Source organism: Peromyscus californicus, unplaced genomic scaffold (genome assembly GCF_007827085.1).
Source record: "Peromyscus californicus insignis strain IS unplaced genomic scaffold, ASM782708v3 Scaffold_17__1_contigs__length_78620276, whole genome shotgun sequence".
NCBI lineage: Eukaryota > Metazoa > Chordata > Mammalia > Rodentia > Cricetidae > Peromyscus > Peromyscus californicus.
Window position 1 is genome coordinate 29929648 of NW_026294469.1, and position 20869 is coordinate 29950516.

The 20869-nt window shown below is 38.5% G+C and overlaps 1 protein-coding gene across 1 annotated transcript; it reads right to left on the reverse strand.

Annotated features, from left to right (window-relative positions):
• Positions 1-2044: 2044 nt before the first annotated feature.
• Yipf5 (Yip1 domain family member 5) lies at positions 2045-18525 on the reverse strand. Its single transcript, XM_052742083.1, has 6 exons — positions 18390-18525; positions 17895-18014; positions 10901-11073; positions 9095-9240; positions 6116-6297; positions 2045-5228 (listed from the first exon to the last, which is right to left on the reverse strand). The coding sequence occupies exons 2-6, from the start codon at positions 18002-18004 to the stop codon at positions 5066-5068; spliced, it is 774 nt and encodes a 257-aa protein (XP_052598043.1). The 5' UTR covers positions 18005-18014; positions 18390-18525; the 3' UTR covers positions 2045-5065.
• Positions 18526-20869: the final 2344 nt, after the last annotated feature.

The following is a 20869-nucleotide window of genomic DNA, read 5'->3' on the forward strand; positions in this document are numbered from 1 at the left end:
ACACTGTGATAGCCCACAGAGGCATCCTAGTGAGACCTTACTCAAGGTCAGAGAATCTGAGCTTGCTTTACCCAGCAGGGCTGCATAATGGGATGATTTGGCCAGGGGCATGGTTACTAGGTGTTTGGAAAGTTCTATAGCAGGGCTGCATAATGGGATGATTTGGCCACGGGCATGGTTACTAGGTGTTTGGAAAGGTCTATACTTGTTGGTACTTTGTGCTTTGATCTTGCAAGGGGGGAGGTCATTTGCCTCTCCCCTTGGCATATTATAAAAAGCCCTTTTCAATAAAGCTCTGAGTGACTGGGTATTGACCCAGGGCCTCCCCAAAGCTATCCTGTGTCTCTGTCTTTTTCATTGTCTCTTTCTATCTTTCTATCTAATATTTCCTCATTCTTCTCTCTTCCACCCAAGAACCCTTCAAAAGGTGGGAGCAGTTTGGAGCTGGACTGCCACAGACTCCCACAGAACACTGCTTACAGGCTTGTTCTCCATGGCTCAGACTGTTTTGTGGTTTTGTTATATACACACATATACATACACACACACACACACACATAATGCAGGACATCTGCCCAGGATAACATACCTACAGTGGGTAGGTAGGACCCTCCCAGATATTTCCAGATCAATCACCAATCAAGGAAATGTCCCAGACTTGCCTCTAGACAATCTCATGGAGGTTTTTTCTCAATTGAGGTTCCTTCTTCCCAGAGGGACTCTAGCCTGTGTTGACAAAAAAAAAAAAAAAACAAAAAAAAAAACAAAAAAAAAAAAACCAAAAAACCTAGCAAAGGGGTGACGGAGAAACTCTAGTGAAGGATGTGCAACGAGCTGAATCTACTAAACACCTCCCACAAACCTCCTCTGCTGCTGCCATGCACCTGCCACCCTATGGCACCTATTGATCTATCTCTAAAGATTGCCCCTTCCAGAAATGCACACCAGTGAAATATACTTACATTTAGACTTTGTTAGTATATTTTAAGGCTTATGTATGCCTATATGCCCAAATAGCTTATCAACATGCCTTTTAAAATTCTGTATTGACGTGCTAATTTTTACATCATGGTTTAACTGGAAAATGAAATAAAGGTGTTCCCATTTTGAATTTTAAAACATAGTAAAATTTAAAAAACTTTGGGCCACTAAAGGTCTAAAATAAAGAGACTATCAAGGTCTTCAATGTCAGGAACCACAAAACTGAAAACTACAAACACATTGTTACATTTGCTAGACATTTTCAGAACAGTATTTCAACTCAGAAAAAAAGTAGTAACTTTGTTTTCTCTACTTTAGGACAACCAGAATAATCAAACTAGATAAAAAGGAAAAATTATAGGCACCTAAAATATTTTCAGTGAATACTTAGTTTTCTCATTTCTTTATTCTGTGTGCCACAAGTCTGAAACGACTTTGATACATAATTTTTCACCCTGCAAGCTTTCTGAAGATTTAGTGTTAACTTCAGAAACAGAACAAATTTATTTACACAAGCAAGCCTAATTAGTTAAGCTCACAAAAATGCAATACCTGAATTTTAGAACCTAATGTGCTTAAGAAAGTGTTTGTGCTTTTAAATTAGAACAGCTCTATGTTTAATTAGTCCTCATTTGAGGAAATAATCATTTTCATGCATTTGCACAAACCCAGGACATTGTGCTCCGTCAGCAGATGAGGCTCTCATTAACTGGAGTGGGATTTGAGGCACAAGGCCAGGGGGAATTAGATCTGCCTGTGATGCAAAAGCCACACTCTTTCCACCAGCGCTCACGTGTCAGGGTTTTTTTTTTTTTTTTTTTGTAACCATTCAGAGACATTTGTTAATTATACTTTTAACTAAGGATTCTGCCAACCCTTAAATATCAATAATTTAATAACTAAAACTCAATTTCCTTATTGCCTAGTTCTAAGGGTTTACTGATTAAAGCAACAGCTTAAAACCCAAGTCCTAGAAATGCAGTTCTAATCTAGCTTCTGCCCCTGGTTTGGTGCTGAATAAGGGCAATTCATGGGTAGTAGAAAGGAAGTAGACTAGACAAGAGACAGAAGACTAGGCTTTATTTAGGCGGCTTGAAAATAAACAGGACACGTTGGGGGATAAGCTAACAAGTCAGTCTCATCTACCCATGAAAAGCATTATGAGCCAACTCTTCCTTATGATACTGCCAATAATATCTTGTTATTCCCACTCCATCACAAACACAATCCTAATTATACTTTAAAGAGAAAAAATGCTTAATTCATATAAATATGAAGTGTACTTATGAGAAAGTACTTTTGCTTCTTGCTTGATAGTAAATGTTTTGTTTCTAAAATCTGGGTTTTAAAATAAGCATGCAATGAGATATACTGCTTGATAAATTAAGCTTTTATTCCTAAAAAAACCCTTGGGGTTTATAAAAATGGAGACCATGGAATAACTAGCAGCTGGGATTTGATGTGACATCTCAGTGAACACCAGGCAAGGACAGGTTGAATGTGAGGCATTGCTTGAGTAGACCTGCTGCTGTATTTGACGTTGACAGGTGAAATCTTCCCCTTTCTCACTGCTCTCTATTCCTCTTCACTCCATTTTCTTCTACCTGAATTATCTGATAGTTCTCTAAGTATTGTGCAATTCATCTAACATGATGAATTCCAGTTCTATCCATTTACCCACAAAGGCATGGTTTTATTCTTATCAACAGTCCTTATATAAATGTACAAAAATGCATTTATGAAACTCATCATTTTGTTGATTTTCTGATTTCAAAAGATGAGCAAACTTTGTGTCTGCACATGAATAAAGTTTGTCTACAAACCTAGTATGGTTCTTGAAAACAGTAGGCAATACACAATTACAGGAAAGATGTAAAATGTACATGTAGACCATAGGCATAATTAACCAACCACATGTAAAATATGACCTTGGCATGCACATCAGTATACAGGAATCACTCACTAGTGCCGACGTACTGCTCCACTCACTGAATACAAGACCAACAGTGAGGTGTGAAATGTGTCAATCTGTGCCCTCATAGCAGCTTTCAATTATTCAAATGGTGAACTTTAAGCTATACTGTTTACCAAAAAGGCTGCCATACAACACTTACCAGACATACTATATTATATTTCAACATATGCACAAATGTGGTTACATTATATTGATTTTTGCTTAAGAGTTTCGTGAAGAAGTGCTATACATGATTAATGTGCTAAGCAAATTTTTAAATTAAACCATGTATCAGATGCAATTACATTATGTATCCATTTTTATAGAAAAATAATTAAATGTTAAATATCTCATGTTGGTAACTTTTTGTTGAACACGGGAACAAATTGTATGCCAGTAGCATACAAGGACATTTAAAAGAAACATAGCCAACACCAGCATAAAACCACAGAATAATGATTTAAATAAAAAAGATTTTGATGAAGGGAAGCAACAAATGGTAAGAAAATTAGGTTTATCTGGGGGAATTGGGTAACAGTGGGTTAAATATAACCAAGTGTGAGACAATTTCTCAAGCATTATCTTCCTTATTCACTATAAAGAGCAGCATATTAACAGAAGACATCCGCGAATTTGCCTCAACAAGAACTATGTAAAATGAATCGAAAATGACAATGTTAGGAGTTCAAGCTCAGCCTGGGCTGCAAGAGATCCTGTCTCAACATTCACTCTCCAAAGGCAAGCAAACAAGCCAGAGAAGGGGGAAGGGACTACCAAGACTGGAGACACGCTTCAAAAGTGATTGGTTGAATGTGAAAATGTGCCCAAGACTCACCGTCAGTACCTAAACCCAGAACATCAAGACTAAAGGAAGAACCTGTGTGTGAGGCTCCTTTTCTACCTGACAACATATTCTAAAATACAGCATTAGCATTCTAGGGTATTTTTCTTTTGGCTGCTGGCCCCCTCTTATGAAAAACATGAGACTTTAGTTTCCATTCCATCCTTGCTCATAACTATTACGGAATACTGTCCAGAACCTGAGGTGTTTTAAAGCCAGGAGTCCACACACAAGATATACAGCATTTCCCTACAGACTCTCTTACCAGATGGTGTAATGATACAAACCCAAGTGAGTTTAAAATCAGGAACTAACACTGCCATTCGAAGAAAACTGCTTCTCACTTCATATTTGTCTGGTTCTACACTAGAATGACTTCTATTTCTAAAACTTGGTTTAAATCAGGAGTCAAAATGAAACCCTAATGAAAACAAGACAGAAAATAGTAGTTTAGTGAAAATAAACTCAACAGCAGAGTTAATTGGGAAAATTTAATAAGCATCAAATTCACTGTACATTGATAACAGCAATACTGAAATTGTGAAATTTTAAATATTTTTTTTCTCAATAAAAAAAAAAAAAAAGGTTATTGATTTCTTCTTCCTGGGACATGTGGACAAAACTAAGCATCATGTGGCCAGTCCAGATTAGTTGACCCTAATGTCTAAATAACTGTTCACATTTCATCTCCACAAGGTAGACTGTGAACTGCTTGTATCTCTGAATTTCAGCACAGATTTCATGAGACAATTTATAGGAATGTCAAATATTTGAAGCGTAAACTCAGAAAGCTCTGCATTGGGATTTTGTTTGTTCAGCTTTACTTCAGTGCACTTAACTTGAGGATACTGCAAGCATTTTCTTTCCTAATTCCTTGGAAAAATATTTCTGCAATAAGACTTGTTTCTTCTTTACTGTAACTGGATTGTTTTTGGGAAAGATTATCAGCTTTGTGGTTGGTTTCCCATTTGGTAAAAATCTATCAAAAACATCATAATATAATTTGTGAGGAAAAGAGTTGTTTGTCAAAGGCTGCAGGATCAGGAAAGAAATTGTACTTCTTAGCTGTGTAAGAATAAGCACGCAGAGCTAGTCATTTGCAGGGACTCCACACAATGTCAACTGTCCTGTACCAATGAACGAAAGACTTGTCTACTGCTGCTGCTTCCAGGCTACTGGTCATCGGCATGAGCTAGCTGCACTGCAGTGCTTTGCTGGTCCAATTTGAAGAGTCCAAGGTCCTTTGGGTGAGTTCGGCCCACTGACATCCACATCCCAGACAAATCAGTTCAGAAGATGGAAATCAGGGCAAAGACTCCATACAACAAAGCACAAGGATATGCCACTAAAAGTTGTTGTCCGTCCATGGCTAATGCAGAAATAAAAATTTTGGAAGCCGAAAAACTACACCAGCCAATGATCGTCGCAGTGAGAAGAATTCCTACCATTCCTCTGCAGCAGGAAAAACAAAAAAACAAAACAAAACATGGGAAAGATGAGTAAGATTAGATACTGAAAACCAAACCAAACCACAACTCTACCCTATTCCAAAGGAGGGATCTTTAATGCGTTGTTTTGCAGAAGAGAGCACAAGGACAGTCCCACACTACCACGGATTATGTGTGGAAACTGCAGGGTTAGCACATCTGGACAGCAGTACATCAGCCTCAGGACATTTTTAAATCCACATATAGACATATGCAGAAACAAGACTATTTTGTCAAACTCAGAAATGTACTTGCACAGTGACTTCAAGAATGCTCAACCATGTAATGTGGACAGTATAATTATCCTGCTCTTTAAGCTGCTTCCCTGCTTTGGTACTTGGGCTGGCTCCCTTTGCTCAAAGGTCAGTGCTTAGGATGGTTAGGATGCTCAACAGCTTCCAGGGTCTCTCTCCACTCATAGTATCAGCACTCCCTTTCCCCACTACTACATATGTGTTTACTAATCATATGTTTTCAAGAAGCCCAACTGCTTCAAGATTGATATAACCAGAATATCAAGGAGGCTAAACACAATTTTAACATGAGTGAACTGAACTTTTCCATGTGTTATTTAATGATCACAACTATTCAATTCATTATTGCTATGGTATTGGTAAACACAACACTAGTAAAACTCTTGATCAAAGGTAAAAACTGAGATCATACAGAAGACTTCAAATCTCATTTTCACTTTCATTGTTCATCACCCAAAACACACATAGCAGAGTTCAAATCTAGATGAGGCACAATAGATATGTTTGCTGGACCAGGGCTTTATCTCAAACTGAAGGTGAAGTAAATCCTACTACACAGAACTAGCCAACTAAATCTGAGTTTAAGATCAGTACTTACTGTAAAGAAAATACCACTGCAAAGCTGGACAGCAGGATCATGGGAAGAAGACAATACCCCAGGACACTTGCCACACAACCAAATGAGACACCTGTCATACTCATTAAATTTAACAAACAAAACATTCCTAAACATCCAATTGCACTGATCCCATATACATAGCCGAACTGGATTTTGCCAGCCTATGGGAAAAGAAAAGAAATTACAGGTTAGAATAAAAAGTGTCAGTTGGGGCCTCATTTCACATTAAATGACACATGTATAAAATACTCAATTCACAAGCATCAAAATCTATAGAGGTGCACTGGAAAGGGATAAAGCAGACAGGTTCCACACTCTTCTATTTTAGTAAAAAAAAGTTTTCATAGACTATATTTTGATTACACTTTTTCTCTCTCCCAATCCTCCAAAATCCTCCCCACACTACTCCATACCCTTTCTTTATCTCTTTAAAACAAATACAAATATACAACATATACATACACATAAACCCACAAAACCACAAACTTAGAAACCAAAATATTCAAGTAAAAGACCAATAAGAAAATAAAACCAAACCAAACCAAACAAAAAAGCAATGCCCAAGCAAAGTTGTATGAGACAAATTCTACAAAAATAATCACTGAGTTCCTTTCGTGTTAGCCATCTACTCCTGCACATGGGGCCTGCCTGGAAGTGTGGTTAATATACCCAGTGAGACCCTTTTCAATTACATGTCAATCGCAGGCAGCTTCTTGGTCAGGAGAAGACATCCATGTCCACTTCTCCCTTAGTGCTGGGACCCTATCTGGCTTGAATCTGTGCAGGCCCTGACTTCAAACACTTAACTTTGACACAACACTTCCCAACACAAGTATTTTCTTATATTTCTTGGTAGCATTTAAGCTTGACATACAACTGAACAAACAAAGGAAGAAACAATCTAGGAAAAGTGGGAAGCCAGGGCCCAGGTTAAGAGGGTGAGAAAACCAGATGAACACGATGGAAAGGAACTTTTTTCTTTTCATTCTTTTTCCAAATCTGTGTTGGATTCTACAGTCCTTTGATTGAAAACAAAAGCATACACCTTGGAAGTTCTGCTCTTATAAAAGACATCAGGTAGGCATGGTGGCAAAAATCTTTTACCCCAGACTCAGGAGGCAGAGATGGGCAGATCTCTGAGTTCAAGACTAACATGATCTATATAGTGAGTTGCAGACCAGGTAGACAGTGAGACCTTGTCTAAGATAAAGATTATTAAATGGTTTTCAGACAGCAGTCATGAGCTAAATTACAACCTTCCCACATGAAAAAACACTCTCATGAAAACAAGTGTGCAGAGAAATCCCAAAAGAGGAGCTTTGCTTTGTGAAACTTTTGTTATAGAAGACTAAATCTTGTGAATGCCTCTACAGATTGAGGCCTTTGCAGGATGTAATGTTTACCTGTAAATACTCGATATAGGCTGTGGCAGGTTGAAGCTGAGTTCACTGATGAGTGAAGTAATGAAGCAATAAATAATAAATTCCACTTTGTACCATGCTCTTAGCTTGGCAAAGTATTGTTACATAGCCTGTCCTGGTTTGCTTTTCTTTGTTTTGAGACAGGGTCTCACTCTAACCTAGAGAAATCTTCCTGCCTCAGCCTCCCAAATGTTGAGATTTAGGTATAAGACTCTATGCTCGGCTGCCTATCTGATTTTTTCTTCAAAACAAGCTGGCTGTGGTGGCACATCAAAACAACCCTGTTAGGCTAGTGGGCAGTACAGGGTTATTATCCACCAGCAGGATGTAAAGGATTAAACTGCCAGGTCAAAGGCCAAGTAGAGTGTTGTGTACAAACCCAGGTCTTCTGGCTACAGATCCCATTTTCTATCAGTTACATTATTTATCTCTTGTAATTCAGATTGAGTTAAAACAAATAGCAACTTTTTCTTTCAATATACTTTAATATTCCTGGAGAACTGAGAGGTAGAGTCAAAAACTTGCCATTCTTTAATATTATAACTCATTAGAAATTAAAATGTACAAGAAAGCCATACAATAAAACACTGACCAAGGGCTAGACATCTGTGATAGTTAATTTTAAATCTGACAGTCTAGAATCCTCTGGGAAGGGAGTCTCAATGAGCTGCTGTCTAGATTAGGTTAGCTGTGGCCATGTCTGTGGTGGACTGCCTTGACTGTGCTTAAAGGAGGTTGACACCATTCCCTGGGGCTACTGTCTAGGTCAGGCTAGCTGTGGCCATGTCTGTGGGGGACTGCCTTGAATACGAGGATGTGGGGAGAAGACCATACTTAACGGAGGTTGACACCATTCCCTAGGTTTGTGTTCTGGACTGTAGAAAAGGTGAGCTGAGCAGTGGGCATGAATGTGTCTATTTCTATCTACTCTTGACTGTGAATGCAATAGATTATCTGAAGCTTCCGACATTTCGACATCCAGGCAGGGATGGATGGACTGTAACTGGGAAGTGAGGGAAAACAACCACTTCTCCTTTTGGGTCCCCCAACCCTAAGGCCTCTGGGTATTTTATCACACAACATAAACCAAACTAGGAAAAGATTCAATAAATAAAACCACTATCTCTATTTGCTTTTAAAAGTGCAACACAGTAAAAAATATTGTCCATTTCCTAAAAATAAGAAATTATGATGTTTACTTTTTTATTATTTTCCCCTAATAATTGGACTACTTCTTACAATATATATATATATATATTTTTCTTTCTTTAAAACAGTATCTCAATATAAATCCCAGGCTGGCCTAGAATTCACAATCTTCCTGCTTCAGTCTCTCAAGGCTCTGGTTACAGCTGTGCTCTGTCTCCTACACTTGGCTCAAAAAATAAGTCTCTACATATGTTGCTTAATATTTCCTATTGACAGAGAAATAAGGAATGGGTATAATTTCAAGAAACTCAATACATCCTAAAACCTATCAGACTTGAGGCTCCAAATGTCTTCTGGTGGAATATTGAAAATTCCTCTTTAGTCTTACCAGTAACAGTGTGGCTCCAAAGGCAAGGCAGAATACCACGGGCCCTGCCAGGTCGGTCTCATTCATAATGCTGCCGTCAGCCACTCTCAGGGGGTGCAGCACCGTTAGTGTTTTTTGCCAGATGTGATCAAAATTGATACCCAACTCTAAGATAAAAAGAAAACAAGGAAGTCAGTTGGAATTTGTGATATGCCATTAGCAGTTACATAAATTCACTTAAACATTTTACATTTGAAAGCTCATTACTCCATAGAACGAGGACAAACAGCTACTCCTTCCGTTTCAATAGTCTTCAGCACGGGACACTCTTTTTCTTTTTTTGGTTTTGAGACAGGGTTTCTCTGTGTAACAGTCCTGGCTGTTCTGGAACTCATTGAGATTGCCAGTCTCTGCTTCCCAAGTACTGGGATTAAAGGTGTGCACCACCACCACCTGGCAGCACTGGACACTCTCATTACCAATTTTAAGATCTGTGATGTTTCTAGAATCAGTGCTGGAACAGGACACAATACTAAATACACAGGAACAAAGAGGGTACAGCAATAGTCAATGACACTTTACTCTCCTCTGGACCATTCTCATTATACTGAGTCTTCTGATGCCTACCTTCGGCTTTAGAAAGGACAGGGCACAGTGAAACAGACACACTCTACCTCATACAGTACAAGAACATGTGGACATGGCTAACCAAAGGGACTCCTTACTTGGGGCTTCAGGAATACCCAGGTACCCCATGAGATTACATACAATTATGGCTCTAGGCATCTGTGTTCAGATTTCTGTAATGTAATTTGAGAACCACCATGTTTTTATGCAATCAACAGTTCTGTTAGTTTATTTCCACACAGAACTATAAATACCATGCTAACTGCTTTCATCCATGGGCAGAATATAATTAATAATCTGACATAAAAGCCAATGCTCACACTGTCATATTAAATATTAGTTCTTCATGGTCCATTCTGGCCCAATATAAACTCTCTTCTAAATAAGTTACTGACTAAAGGCTATCTACTGTTTTTTCATAAGAAAGGACAACATCCCATGCAGGCTCCACAGCCATTGATCCAACTTTCTCTGCATGGTGAGACAATTGCGTAGCTTGATCTGCTTGGGAGGCCCCCTGGCAGTAGAAACAGAATCCATCCCTGGTGCATGAGGGGGCTTTGTGGAGCCCACTACCTATGATGGGACACCTTGTGCAGTCTTGAGGCAGGGTGAAGGGCTTAGACTTGCCTCTACTGGATGTGCCTCCCCATGGGAGGCCTTGCCTTTTTGTGGGGGCAGGGGGGAGAGGCTGGAGAGGTGGGAGGAGGGAAGAGGGGGATCTTTGATTGATTGGTGTATAAAATGAATGAAAAAAATTTTCTTAATTAAAAAAAAAAAAAAAAAAAGGACAACATCTCCAATTTAGGCTTTGCTCACTAACCAGCTGAAGACCAGAGCATATGCTGAACAGCTCTAGTCTCAAAACTCAAAACCTGAAATGCTCTGAAATTGAAAGCTCTGAACACCAGTATAATATTCAAGCTGTTTTAATCTAAGCATGATAGCTTCCACCTGCAATCCTAGCAGTTGGGAGGCTGTGGAAGAGGACTACTGCAAGTCTGAGGTCAGCCTGGTTTCACAGCAAAATCCTGTCCAGGGAAAACAAAGGGAGTGGGTCATTTCAGACTTTCTAATTACAGATGCCAAACCAGTGACGCTTACGGAGAGCCTGGAAAATTCAAACTACTTTAAAATGGAAAATATTTCTGGCCTCATGCTTTTCAGACAGGGTCTTCTACCTGTACTGTTCCATCCTACCTTCTAACAAAGGAGGCTCCTCCTCAAAGCTGTCTCCATAGTACGTCTGAGGTGCAGTTGAAGGATAGGCCTGAGTTGGCTGGTAAATCTGCCCAGTGTATGTCTGCTGTGCCTGCATCATGTCTGGAGGGACAAATCGACCTTGCTGCGAGTAGTCATAGCCAGCATACTGCCTGTACATCAAAGGAAATTTGGAAGTTTAATGCTTAGTCTTTTAACCAATTGACAGTATTCCTTGATTTTTTTTTTCTTGACAGCTAAAGAATGCTTAGTCATTTGCAAACCTCTTTCTAAGATATCACAAAGAAACAGTGCTGAAACCAGGACTGACAGGCTGACAACCTACAAGGAGAAGGATGCTCTTACAGAGAGCCCTCCTTTTGCTGTCAGCAAACAAGCAGATAAGCTATCACCCTTTTAAACATCAGGATGCCAACAAATAAAAATTTAGGTCAGGATTACTTTCTTCCCCTAGTAACAGAAAGAATGTTACAATATATTCTGAAAGAAATGTATGCTGCAGATGATAAATGAAGGTTTGGGATGATAGACATGACTATATTTTCCATAATTTGGATATCTATGGAATCATTATTCTGTCTTACACTTCATAGTATGGTAGAGTCTGCAAATGAGAAGACCTGATTAAAAAACATCAGTTTCAAACTGGAGGGCAGGAGGGAATCAAGCATGTTCTTTGTGAAAGCTTTCTGAATCTAACAAAATGCTCTGAGGCCATCTTGTGTTTGAATTGTGCTTTAAAATTTTCAAAGAGACTGTACACTTACTGCCTTACTGGATTTACACCAAATCCCTAGTCTTCAGGAAGAACACTTTACCCTGGCATTTTAGTGACTAGGAGGGAAGAGGACTGCACTAAAGCCCTGTCTGTAAGTACCTGTTTCACCATAAGTCTAGTGTTTCTGTGGACTAACCTATTATATACTGTACAAAATTAAAGTCATTATTTTAAAGATATTTTAAAACGAAAGCCCTAAAAATATTTGGCCTACTTAATTTTGATTACTTCTGGTTTGTCTGAAAAAGGCAAAAATGTAATGATAGCCATTAATATTAAGATTTAAAAAAACTAATTTAAAATTTTTAAAATTGTCTTAAATTAAAAAAAAAAAAGACAATGGTAAATGTTCAGCTATCCAAAGTCATTTTTAGAGGTTCTAATACTACATACAAAGTATGCTTGCAAAATATGCAGTTTTGCCACTCAATGTGGAATTTGTTGCTGTACTACTGCAATAGCAAAAGGCAGAAAAATAGCCAGAAGTAAACATAATGTAACACGTGCATAAGAAGTTACTATGCACCTGTTAAAAAGAATGAAGTAATTTTATGTATACTGATAAATAACAATCAAGAAATAGTGAGGAAAAAAGTAATATTAAAAATACTACATATTATGTACTTTATAGAAAATAAATGCACTTTTATAACTTAGACTATCTCCAGAGTACACACAAGAACCTCTAACTATAGCTGCTGCTAAGTCAAGAAACCTGCTACTAGGGAGATGTAGAGTACTGGATTTTCATATAGACTCTGTACCTTTAAATATGTCGGACAACATTTATTATTGATTGAAATTAGCTGGTGATATAATACTGACCGGCTGGCAAGCTGTGCCCACTACGCAGTAATGACATACTGGTTATGGAAATAACTAACTACTTTCTGATTGGATGTGTGGCCTGCTCCACAGAACAGATTTCATGTCTGGTACCATAAACTTGGTCAAAAGCCTATGGCTGGGGAAGACCACAGGCTGTAGGAGGAACCTACTGCTGTTCTTTTCCTAAATGGCCACACTATTACACTACATTCTGAATATTTATGCTTATACCCATTGATTGGTGCTGCTCTAAGTTTTGGTCAGAGAATCTTCCCTTTTGCAGTCAGTAGTGGTTAAAGCAGAGGCTCAGGACTAGTCAAAGTGCCAAGTATAAATAACACTGAGCTCTCAACTGTAGACGGGCCACCTGTATCAATCTCCCACCACTCAAGGCTCAGAGAACTTCACAGAAGTAGGGAGGAAAAGAATGTAAGAGCCAGAGAATGGGAGGAAAGCTGTGAAAGGTTGACTTCTGGATGTGACCTGGCTGTTGCAAAACAAGCCGACAGTCCTGTGGTTGCCTGAACAAGTCTGCACAAGATCAAGGCCATCACAGATGCTACCATGGCTGGGGAGGGGCCCCTAAGGCCCTGCCCTTATAGGAAAGCTACTGGCAGCTGGTAGCTGCTGAGGGAATAGTCTTTTTTTTTTTTTCCAGGACACAGCCACCAGGTAAACTGCTCATGACCCAGTAGATGGCCACAAACTCATGTGCATAAGGCAGAACTAATTAGACTCAGGATGTTATTAATAACCATAAAAAAAGAGGACATGAAGTTGGGAGGGATGACTAGAAGGCACAAGGAGCTGGAGAAAGGTGGTGGTGAACAGATACAATCAACACACACTTTATAAATGTAAAAAAACTTTCAAAGAACAAAAATACTAAAATTTAAAAAGCAATTGGCTTTTTTTATAAGTGTTTAATGTAATGTATAATTTTATAAGTATAAATTAAAGTAATTATTTTAAAAATATTTTAAAACAAAAGTCCTAAAAATATCTATTAATGTAAATTGTCTCATATTAACTATAATCCTATGAAATGAGCCTACTATTGTCCTCACTATAAAGATATAGAAACTGAAATTTGGGTTAAATAATTTGCCACTGTGGTGAGAGGATTCAAAACCAGGTTATTTAACTCCAGAGGTCATCAACTCTTAATAAGCAATAAAGACCTCTTCAAAATCCTTCTTTACTCACATTACTTCAAAATTACATTTTATATCTGCAGTTTCCCAGCTTTTCTGGAATGATAACATGCTGACTTCTTATGTGCACACCCACTCACACAAGAACAACCTCTATCAGGATTAGCTAGTTGAGCAAGGATAATAATTCTTTTCCTGATTTAGTCTAATATGCTGCTGTGTTATCTGCTAGCATTTCAGAGTTCATGACATCACAAGACAATCTCCATACAAAGGTTTCTATAAGCTAACTAGACTCTAGTTTATTCTTGGGAGACAGCAGGGAGTGGGAGAGAAGAAGGAATACAAAAGAAAATCAGAGAGAATAGTATAGTTAGCAGTTTTAAAATACTTTAGTCATAGAGCTCCTTTATAGCCTTAAAAATCTACTGGAAACCAAAAGTATTTTAGGAGTTATTAACTATCAATATTTACTATTAATTCAGCCGGGTGGTGGCTCATGCCTTTGAGAGGCAGAGTCAGGAGGAATCTTTGTGTATTCGAGGCCTGCAAAGCGAGTTCCAAGACAGCCAGGACTGTTACACAGAAACCCTATCTTGAAAAGAATAAAAAAAAAATAATAATAATTAATTCATTTAAAGTAACATTAAATACATTACACTTTAGAATAAGATAGCTCTGGCTGATCTGGACTTACTATGTAGACCAGGTTGGCTTCAAACTCAAGAGATCCACCTGCCTCATGAGTACTGAGACTACAGGTGTGCACCAACACTCCTGGCCATAAATATTTTTTATGTTACATTTAAACTCAAAACAAAACAGCAGTTTTGAAAATTCAATTTGCAACACAGAACTTGAAACAGCACCAATGAACTTTTTATGCCCTAGCTACATTAAAATACAATGATTTGTCTTGTACTTTGAATGGGTAGCATTTCTCATATAAATGTGTAACATTACTGGCCACTTAAAAATATTAGTTTTATATATATATTTCAAATATTGATATATATTTAATTCTAAACACTGGAAAATCACATTTGTTAAAATTGTCCCCAATTTCATTAGGAAAAAAAAAATGTTCAATTGCTAGGAAGCTATTCATGATGAACACAAGTTTTCCAAAACTCCTCATTTTGTCTGAAATCCTGAGACTGACCACTGGTGACAGTACTAGCAGCTGTTTTCCTTGAAATGACAGGTTCACTTACTAATTTTTGAAAAATTATCTGTGAAATATTGAATTCTGACTAAACAGTGTGTCCATTATTTCAAATAAATATGGTCTCCACAAAAAGCAAGTGGCTCGATGGGTAAATTAAGCAGCCTGTGTATCTTCCTAGAGATGGTGTAATTTCAGTATGGAAAAGGAGTGTTGTGTGACAGAATACTAAAGAGATGTGTACTAAAAGGTCAGGACTAAATAACAATCATGACTCTTCTTGCTTCATTGGGGGAATCAAACGAAACTGCTTTACTCCACCTCCCAAGTAGATGGTGATAACAAATACAAGACTAGTTCCTTGATTCAGATTCAGGTACCAGCAGTTTTACAAACACTATCTTTGCAACATAAGTGCAACTATGAATATATTTGAAAGGCAGAAAATGCTTTAATATTGTTATGAAAACTATTTATGAATCTAGAAGATCTCTAAACATATCCTAAGACTCCTGTAGAGTCTGGAGCTCACAGTGAGTACCACTGATTACAATCTAGAGGTACTGCAAGCAGCACCACTCCAAAGGTGGGACTGTCATCCCATCTTCCAAATGCAGAGTCAAAGAGACAACACTGTGGCATTTACTACTTCCCCGTCCTGCCAGGACCTGTTCTGAAAAATGGGGGTCACTCGACAGTGATTACAAACCAAACTGTTGTGGCATTCCTGATTTTTACAGCAACGCTTTCACAGCAGGCAAAGTAGCATATGCTAAATCAACACTGTCATAAGCTTTGTGTATCAGCAGCAAAGATAAAACCTCTTAAGACAGGTTGTCTACTTATGTTCACAAAAATGTTTCATAAAGATATTATCAGAGAAGTTAAAGGTAAAAATACAACAGGTCTCAGTCTCTGAAAAATAAGTGACTGGTATTACTACATATTTTAGGGGCATATCTAGAAAACTATATGGGATACCCATATGACATGGTGAAGTACAAGAGGAACCCATAAAATGTCAAAGCTGCCCTCACAGGGCAACTGTAGGACTACAGCAAGGCTAGTAAGCCAAACTTTAAGGCAATAGTATAGATAGTATGCTATCTGAACCTAGATTTTCCCTAACAACTAAAGTTATCACTGATTTCTATTAACAAGTTAGCAAAGCAAATAGATTTAGGTGGCAGATCTATTTGCAGGCACATATAGAAGCAAATGAATCTATTTTTCAATCAAGCATTGGAAACTCATATGTATTGTTGCTTCTGTAGCATACCTTTTGTTTTTTTCAAGCATAATTCATAAACCTAAATGCGCTAGCTGATAGCTATGGTTATGTAAAATATCTCCACTAGTATGAAGCCATGCTTACTGACATCACAGTTGGTTCGAATGGAAGCAGAACACCCAACAACAGGTATCTACATAACTGCTGTGTGGAAAAGCAATGTCAGATCATTGTTGAGTGTAACGAGAGGACAAGTCACAGATTGAAGTTTCAAAAACACGGTCAGGATACAAAACCGGAAAGAGACCAACCTGGGAAACTGCACTCTAAATGGAAAACGTCTAATCAGTCTAAAGATGAAAGACTATTTGATCAAAAAAAGGCCGACATATCGTGGCAGGCTCTTCAAAGTTCTGTTGTTTAGGATTTTCCAGGTGGACGCTGATCAAACTTCATTCATTTGCTCTCAAGCACACAAAGTTCTCACTAAAATATGTATTGTGGTAAACGAATGGAAATCTCTCTGTATGATTTTTCTAAAATTCTGCCCAATTAACTGATTTGGAAGAAATAACTGGCATATAGTTGAGAACATAACAGAAAGAAAAATCCTAATTCATAAAGGGTATTTTCATATACTCCTTTCGTTCAACAGGTTAATAAGCAGGAAAGTGCATACACACATAGTATCTACCTATCTATGCCTCAAATTACGTCGATTAAAATAATCCTTGGGTTATAAAAAAGATAGCCACAATTTTCTTTGTGCTTAAGAAAGTTTTGGCACATTTATTTACACATACTGATATAAACACATTCTAACAGTGGTTATATCTCATGGATTGAGTGGATTCATAGCTTTCCTTTGCTCTCATCCCAGAACACTCTTCACGAAATTTGAATTCAAGATCTATAGATGTACACAGCTGACACATACACTGTATGAAGTTATATGCACATTTATATGGGTATATATGAGTCATGCATTTCTGGAAAACAGGCCCATTGTTGCTGTAAGATTCTCAGAAAAATACAAGACCATTTGAAAAGGGGTAAGCACAAGAAACTCCTTCAAGAGAGAGACCAGGAAGATTTAATCTCATCATTCCAAGGGACTAAGGACATGTCTAGAAGAGACTAGCTGAAAACCTTCAAAGTCCCCAAACACCAGGTATTAGAGATGATCTTACTGTTAACAGTTCAGAACCTAAAGTCTCTGAATTCTCTTCTTCAACCATAAACTGATAACTTCTCTGGTACTAACTATAACACCCCAGTATGAGCAGTAATAAAAATGATTATCAACTGCCACATCCGTCACCCAATGACTCATAGTGGGGAGTTTACACTGTTAACCTGTGTCACAGAGCTCTTTATATAGCTGTGGATAGAGTTTGAAAGTCACCATGGCTCACCTACCAAATAAGCTATCAAAAAAAAAAAAAAGAAAAAAAAAAAACCACTTTAAATTTCAGTGACTAAATAGTCTTATATTCTAGGTACCTGAAGAACCCACCCAGACCATTTGTAAATATTATTTCAACAAGTTACTTATCTTTTTTGGCACCCTAGGGATTTTTTTGTTTTTTTTTTTGTTTTTTCACAAAATAACAAATTATAAACAGGGTAACCCCTTCAAACTCTAACCAAATGTCACGTCTCTCTCTAGACAAAACAAAACAAAACAAAAGGACAGCAAATCACATTCCCGAATAGGAACAAGTTCATATATTCATTTTTTAAGGCAGAACCGGGCATTCTGAATACATTCATCCGTTAATTAGAGACTAAGTAAGTTGCCAAAGCTGAAAAGTTACTTGCTGTAAGGTCCTCCACTTCCTCCATAGTCATAGGACTGCTGAGATTGCTCGTCGATGCTGTAACTTGTTTGGTAGAAACCGCTGTTTAAGTTATCAAAGCCTGACATGGCCAACGATCTGCAAGAGAAGAGAGACGGCGAACACTGTTTACCCCCTTAGGTCCTCCTTCATTTGTCTGTGGTCCTCTGCTTAAGAAGACAGAAAGCGTTGCTGGAACCGCGATCAGCATGTGGGGGTGGGGGTGGGGGTGGGGAGAGCTGCGGCCCCAGAAGACCCTTGGACACTGCGGAGCTGACAGGCCTGCGGTAGGGGCGAGGTCCTGCGGAGGCGCCGCTGCACCGAGAGGGAAAACAGCGGCGGCGCAGCCCAGGGTCTTGAGAGGGAGTGGGGGGATCTGAGGGAAAGAGCACAGCCCGCGCCAACAGACCACGTAGCCGGCTCGCACAACTGCTGCCAGACGCCGAGAGGGGTACAGGGGCCGGGGACACTCACCAAACGCTCCCCCGGCGGCGGCTGCAGCTCCAGCGGCCCCTAGTAACCCCCCAAAACTCAGTTCCAGACCCTGCAGTAGCCCTGTTGCTACGTGTCACCGGCCCAAAGAACTGCTTCCGGGGCACGCCCGCCCGCGCAGGCGTGCGAGCAGGCTTTGCGCAGTCGGGTTTGGTTGAACACCCGGGTCGTATGAGTGTGTGTATGACCGGTGGGGGCGGGATGTACCGATGAGCGGACTTGATTGATTCGTCCTGACACGGGCCAATAGGGAGCAGGGAGCCGCTTCCGGCAACCGGGTTAGCGGTGGAGCCAGGAGTGTGAGTTCTGGCGATCAGGGGCTGGTTCCTAGTTAGGAGGGAGCAGTTCTCCTAATGTTGGGCAGGAGGAAGAACAGAAACGCTGAGCGACTCGGGCAACACCTCGGAGTCTCTGGACTCGTTGATTCAGGGGCTGCACTGAGGATTTTATGTCTATTATTTAGTCGTTATAGCCTAATGGCTTTGTTTTTGTGAGTGAGTCTAAGTTCATTCTGTGTTAGCAGCTGGAAACTTAGAACTGTCTGTCACCAGTAAATACTAAGTGATACTCATTAGCAACTATTGCTGTATATTACTAAGACAAGTGTAAGAGAAGGACCATATGTCCGGTTTTCATACCGTGTGAACTGTCTACGGCTTATTTCTCACATTGTCAAATTTAATGTATCATTTACTTGTGTATAGAGTGCATTACACAAAATTGCTAGTATTTAATCTAAAAAAAACGTTCAGTCTTATTTATTCAGCCTAAGAAGTAATATTTATTATTTGACCAATAAGTCCGTTGGTTTACAATATTTAATTAGGTAAGTTCATATTTAATTTGCTAAGATATTATACCATGGATATATGTGCATACATATTAATGTTTCTATATATGTGTTAAAGTCCATCTCAAATGTCCTATGTCCATTATGCAAACTCTTCCCCAAGTCCTCAGAAAGAAATGTTTAAAAAAAAAATTGAAAAGGCATATGAAGAGCTGTTTTAAAGAATGTTGATACATGAGCCACAGCAACTATGATACCACATACCCATGCTTTTGTTGTAATTTGTATAGAAAATATTGGCAAGCAAAAGTGCTTCATGGAATTTTCCATTTCTTGGAATTTGATGAAAGCAAGTAAGAGTAATGTGATGGTTTGAAGTAAATGTATTCAGGCTGTATTAATTTCCTGGTTTGTTCTAACAAAGTACCACAAATTGAGCAGCTTAGCCAAAAACTGTTTTCTCATTTCTAAAATCCTTAAGTTCAAAATCAAGCATTACAGGATTACTTCTCTTTGACGGCTGTAGAGGAGAATCAACACTTACCTGTCTCCCAGGTTTTGGTGGATACTGCAGACCTCAGTGTTACTGATTTATAAATACATCACCCAACTTCTGTCTTCATGGTCACATAGAACGCTTCCTGTCTTTTCCTGCAGATCTCCCTTATGGCAGGTCTATCTGTGTCCTGAGTTGCCTTTAATCAGGCCAACCATTCTTATGAGGTGAAGGCATTAATGATAGCATTTTTTCTTTGATTGCTTCCATAAAGGATCTTCCTGAAGTTACATTCTCATCGTGGAAATATGGACATTAACGTGTCACTTTGGAAAAACAGTGAATCCAAAACAGCCTATTATTCTCACTCTATTTCCTTGCCCACACATAGACCAAGCCTTTTCCTATACACATTCTCAGATGAACAGTAACCTGAATTTTTTTTCATTTTGATTGTATATCCATGCCAATGTCCATTTGTTGTCAGGATTGCCAAGAGTATTATCCTGCTGAAGAAATTTCAGAGAAGTGGAGTACCCAAGCTGCTCTCTGGTGGTCTTGTTTGCAATTTGGTATAGAGTAAATTCCTCAATTGGGTTTAAAGGTAGTCTAGTGCTTACTGAAGGCAAATACTGAAATGAGATTTTGTCAGTTTCTGAAACAAGAGGCCATCAAACTATAAATGAGCAAAGGCTTGCTGAAAGGAAACACTAATGGCTAAGAATACAAGTTCTTAAGCACAGATATTTTGTATAATTTTTTCCATTTATGCTGATTTTTAAGAATTATAAGTTAGAACTTTTGAAACAATCATGTTTTCACTTTTAATTTTCTCCCTTGGAGGTAAAAGTTGTGGTAGCCTAACCATAATACTTTCCATATACATGGGATTGTTGTGTTATTAAGACTGCTTATTATAAAACCAACTGAATTCTTCCTTAAATGCAAATGAAATTAAACTTTGATTTTCATTAAAGTGTGCATTTGGTTCTGGAAATAAAAGGCAAACACATTTTTGTGTTTTGGTTTTACATTAAGCAGTCAAGGTGCTTTTTACTCTTCTGTATTCCTAATTTCACATAATCTATTGAACATCATAAATCCCTTACTGTCTAAGAGTGATTTCTTCCCCTGTTGGAAGGGAGTATAAATAGATTTTGAGTCTTGATGAGATTT

What these genes read in the sequence shown, in the direction of transcription:
- Yipf5 (XM_052742083.1), bottom strand. Translation starts at nt 18,004, where the DNA reads ATGTCAGGCTTTGATAACTTAAACAGCGGTTTCTACCAAACAAGTTAC. An exon ending in GGAGCCTCCTTTGTTAGAAG is followed by an intron (nt 9,241 to 10,900) that starts GTAGGATGGAAC and finishes TTTTTATCTTAG; the next exon opens with AGTTGGGTATCAATTTTGAT. An exon ending in TTGGAGCCACACTGTTACTG is followed by an intron (nt 6,298 to 9,094) that starts GTAAGACTAAAG and finishes CTTTTCCCATAG; the next exon opens with GCTGGCAAAATCCAGTTCGG.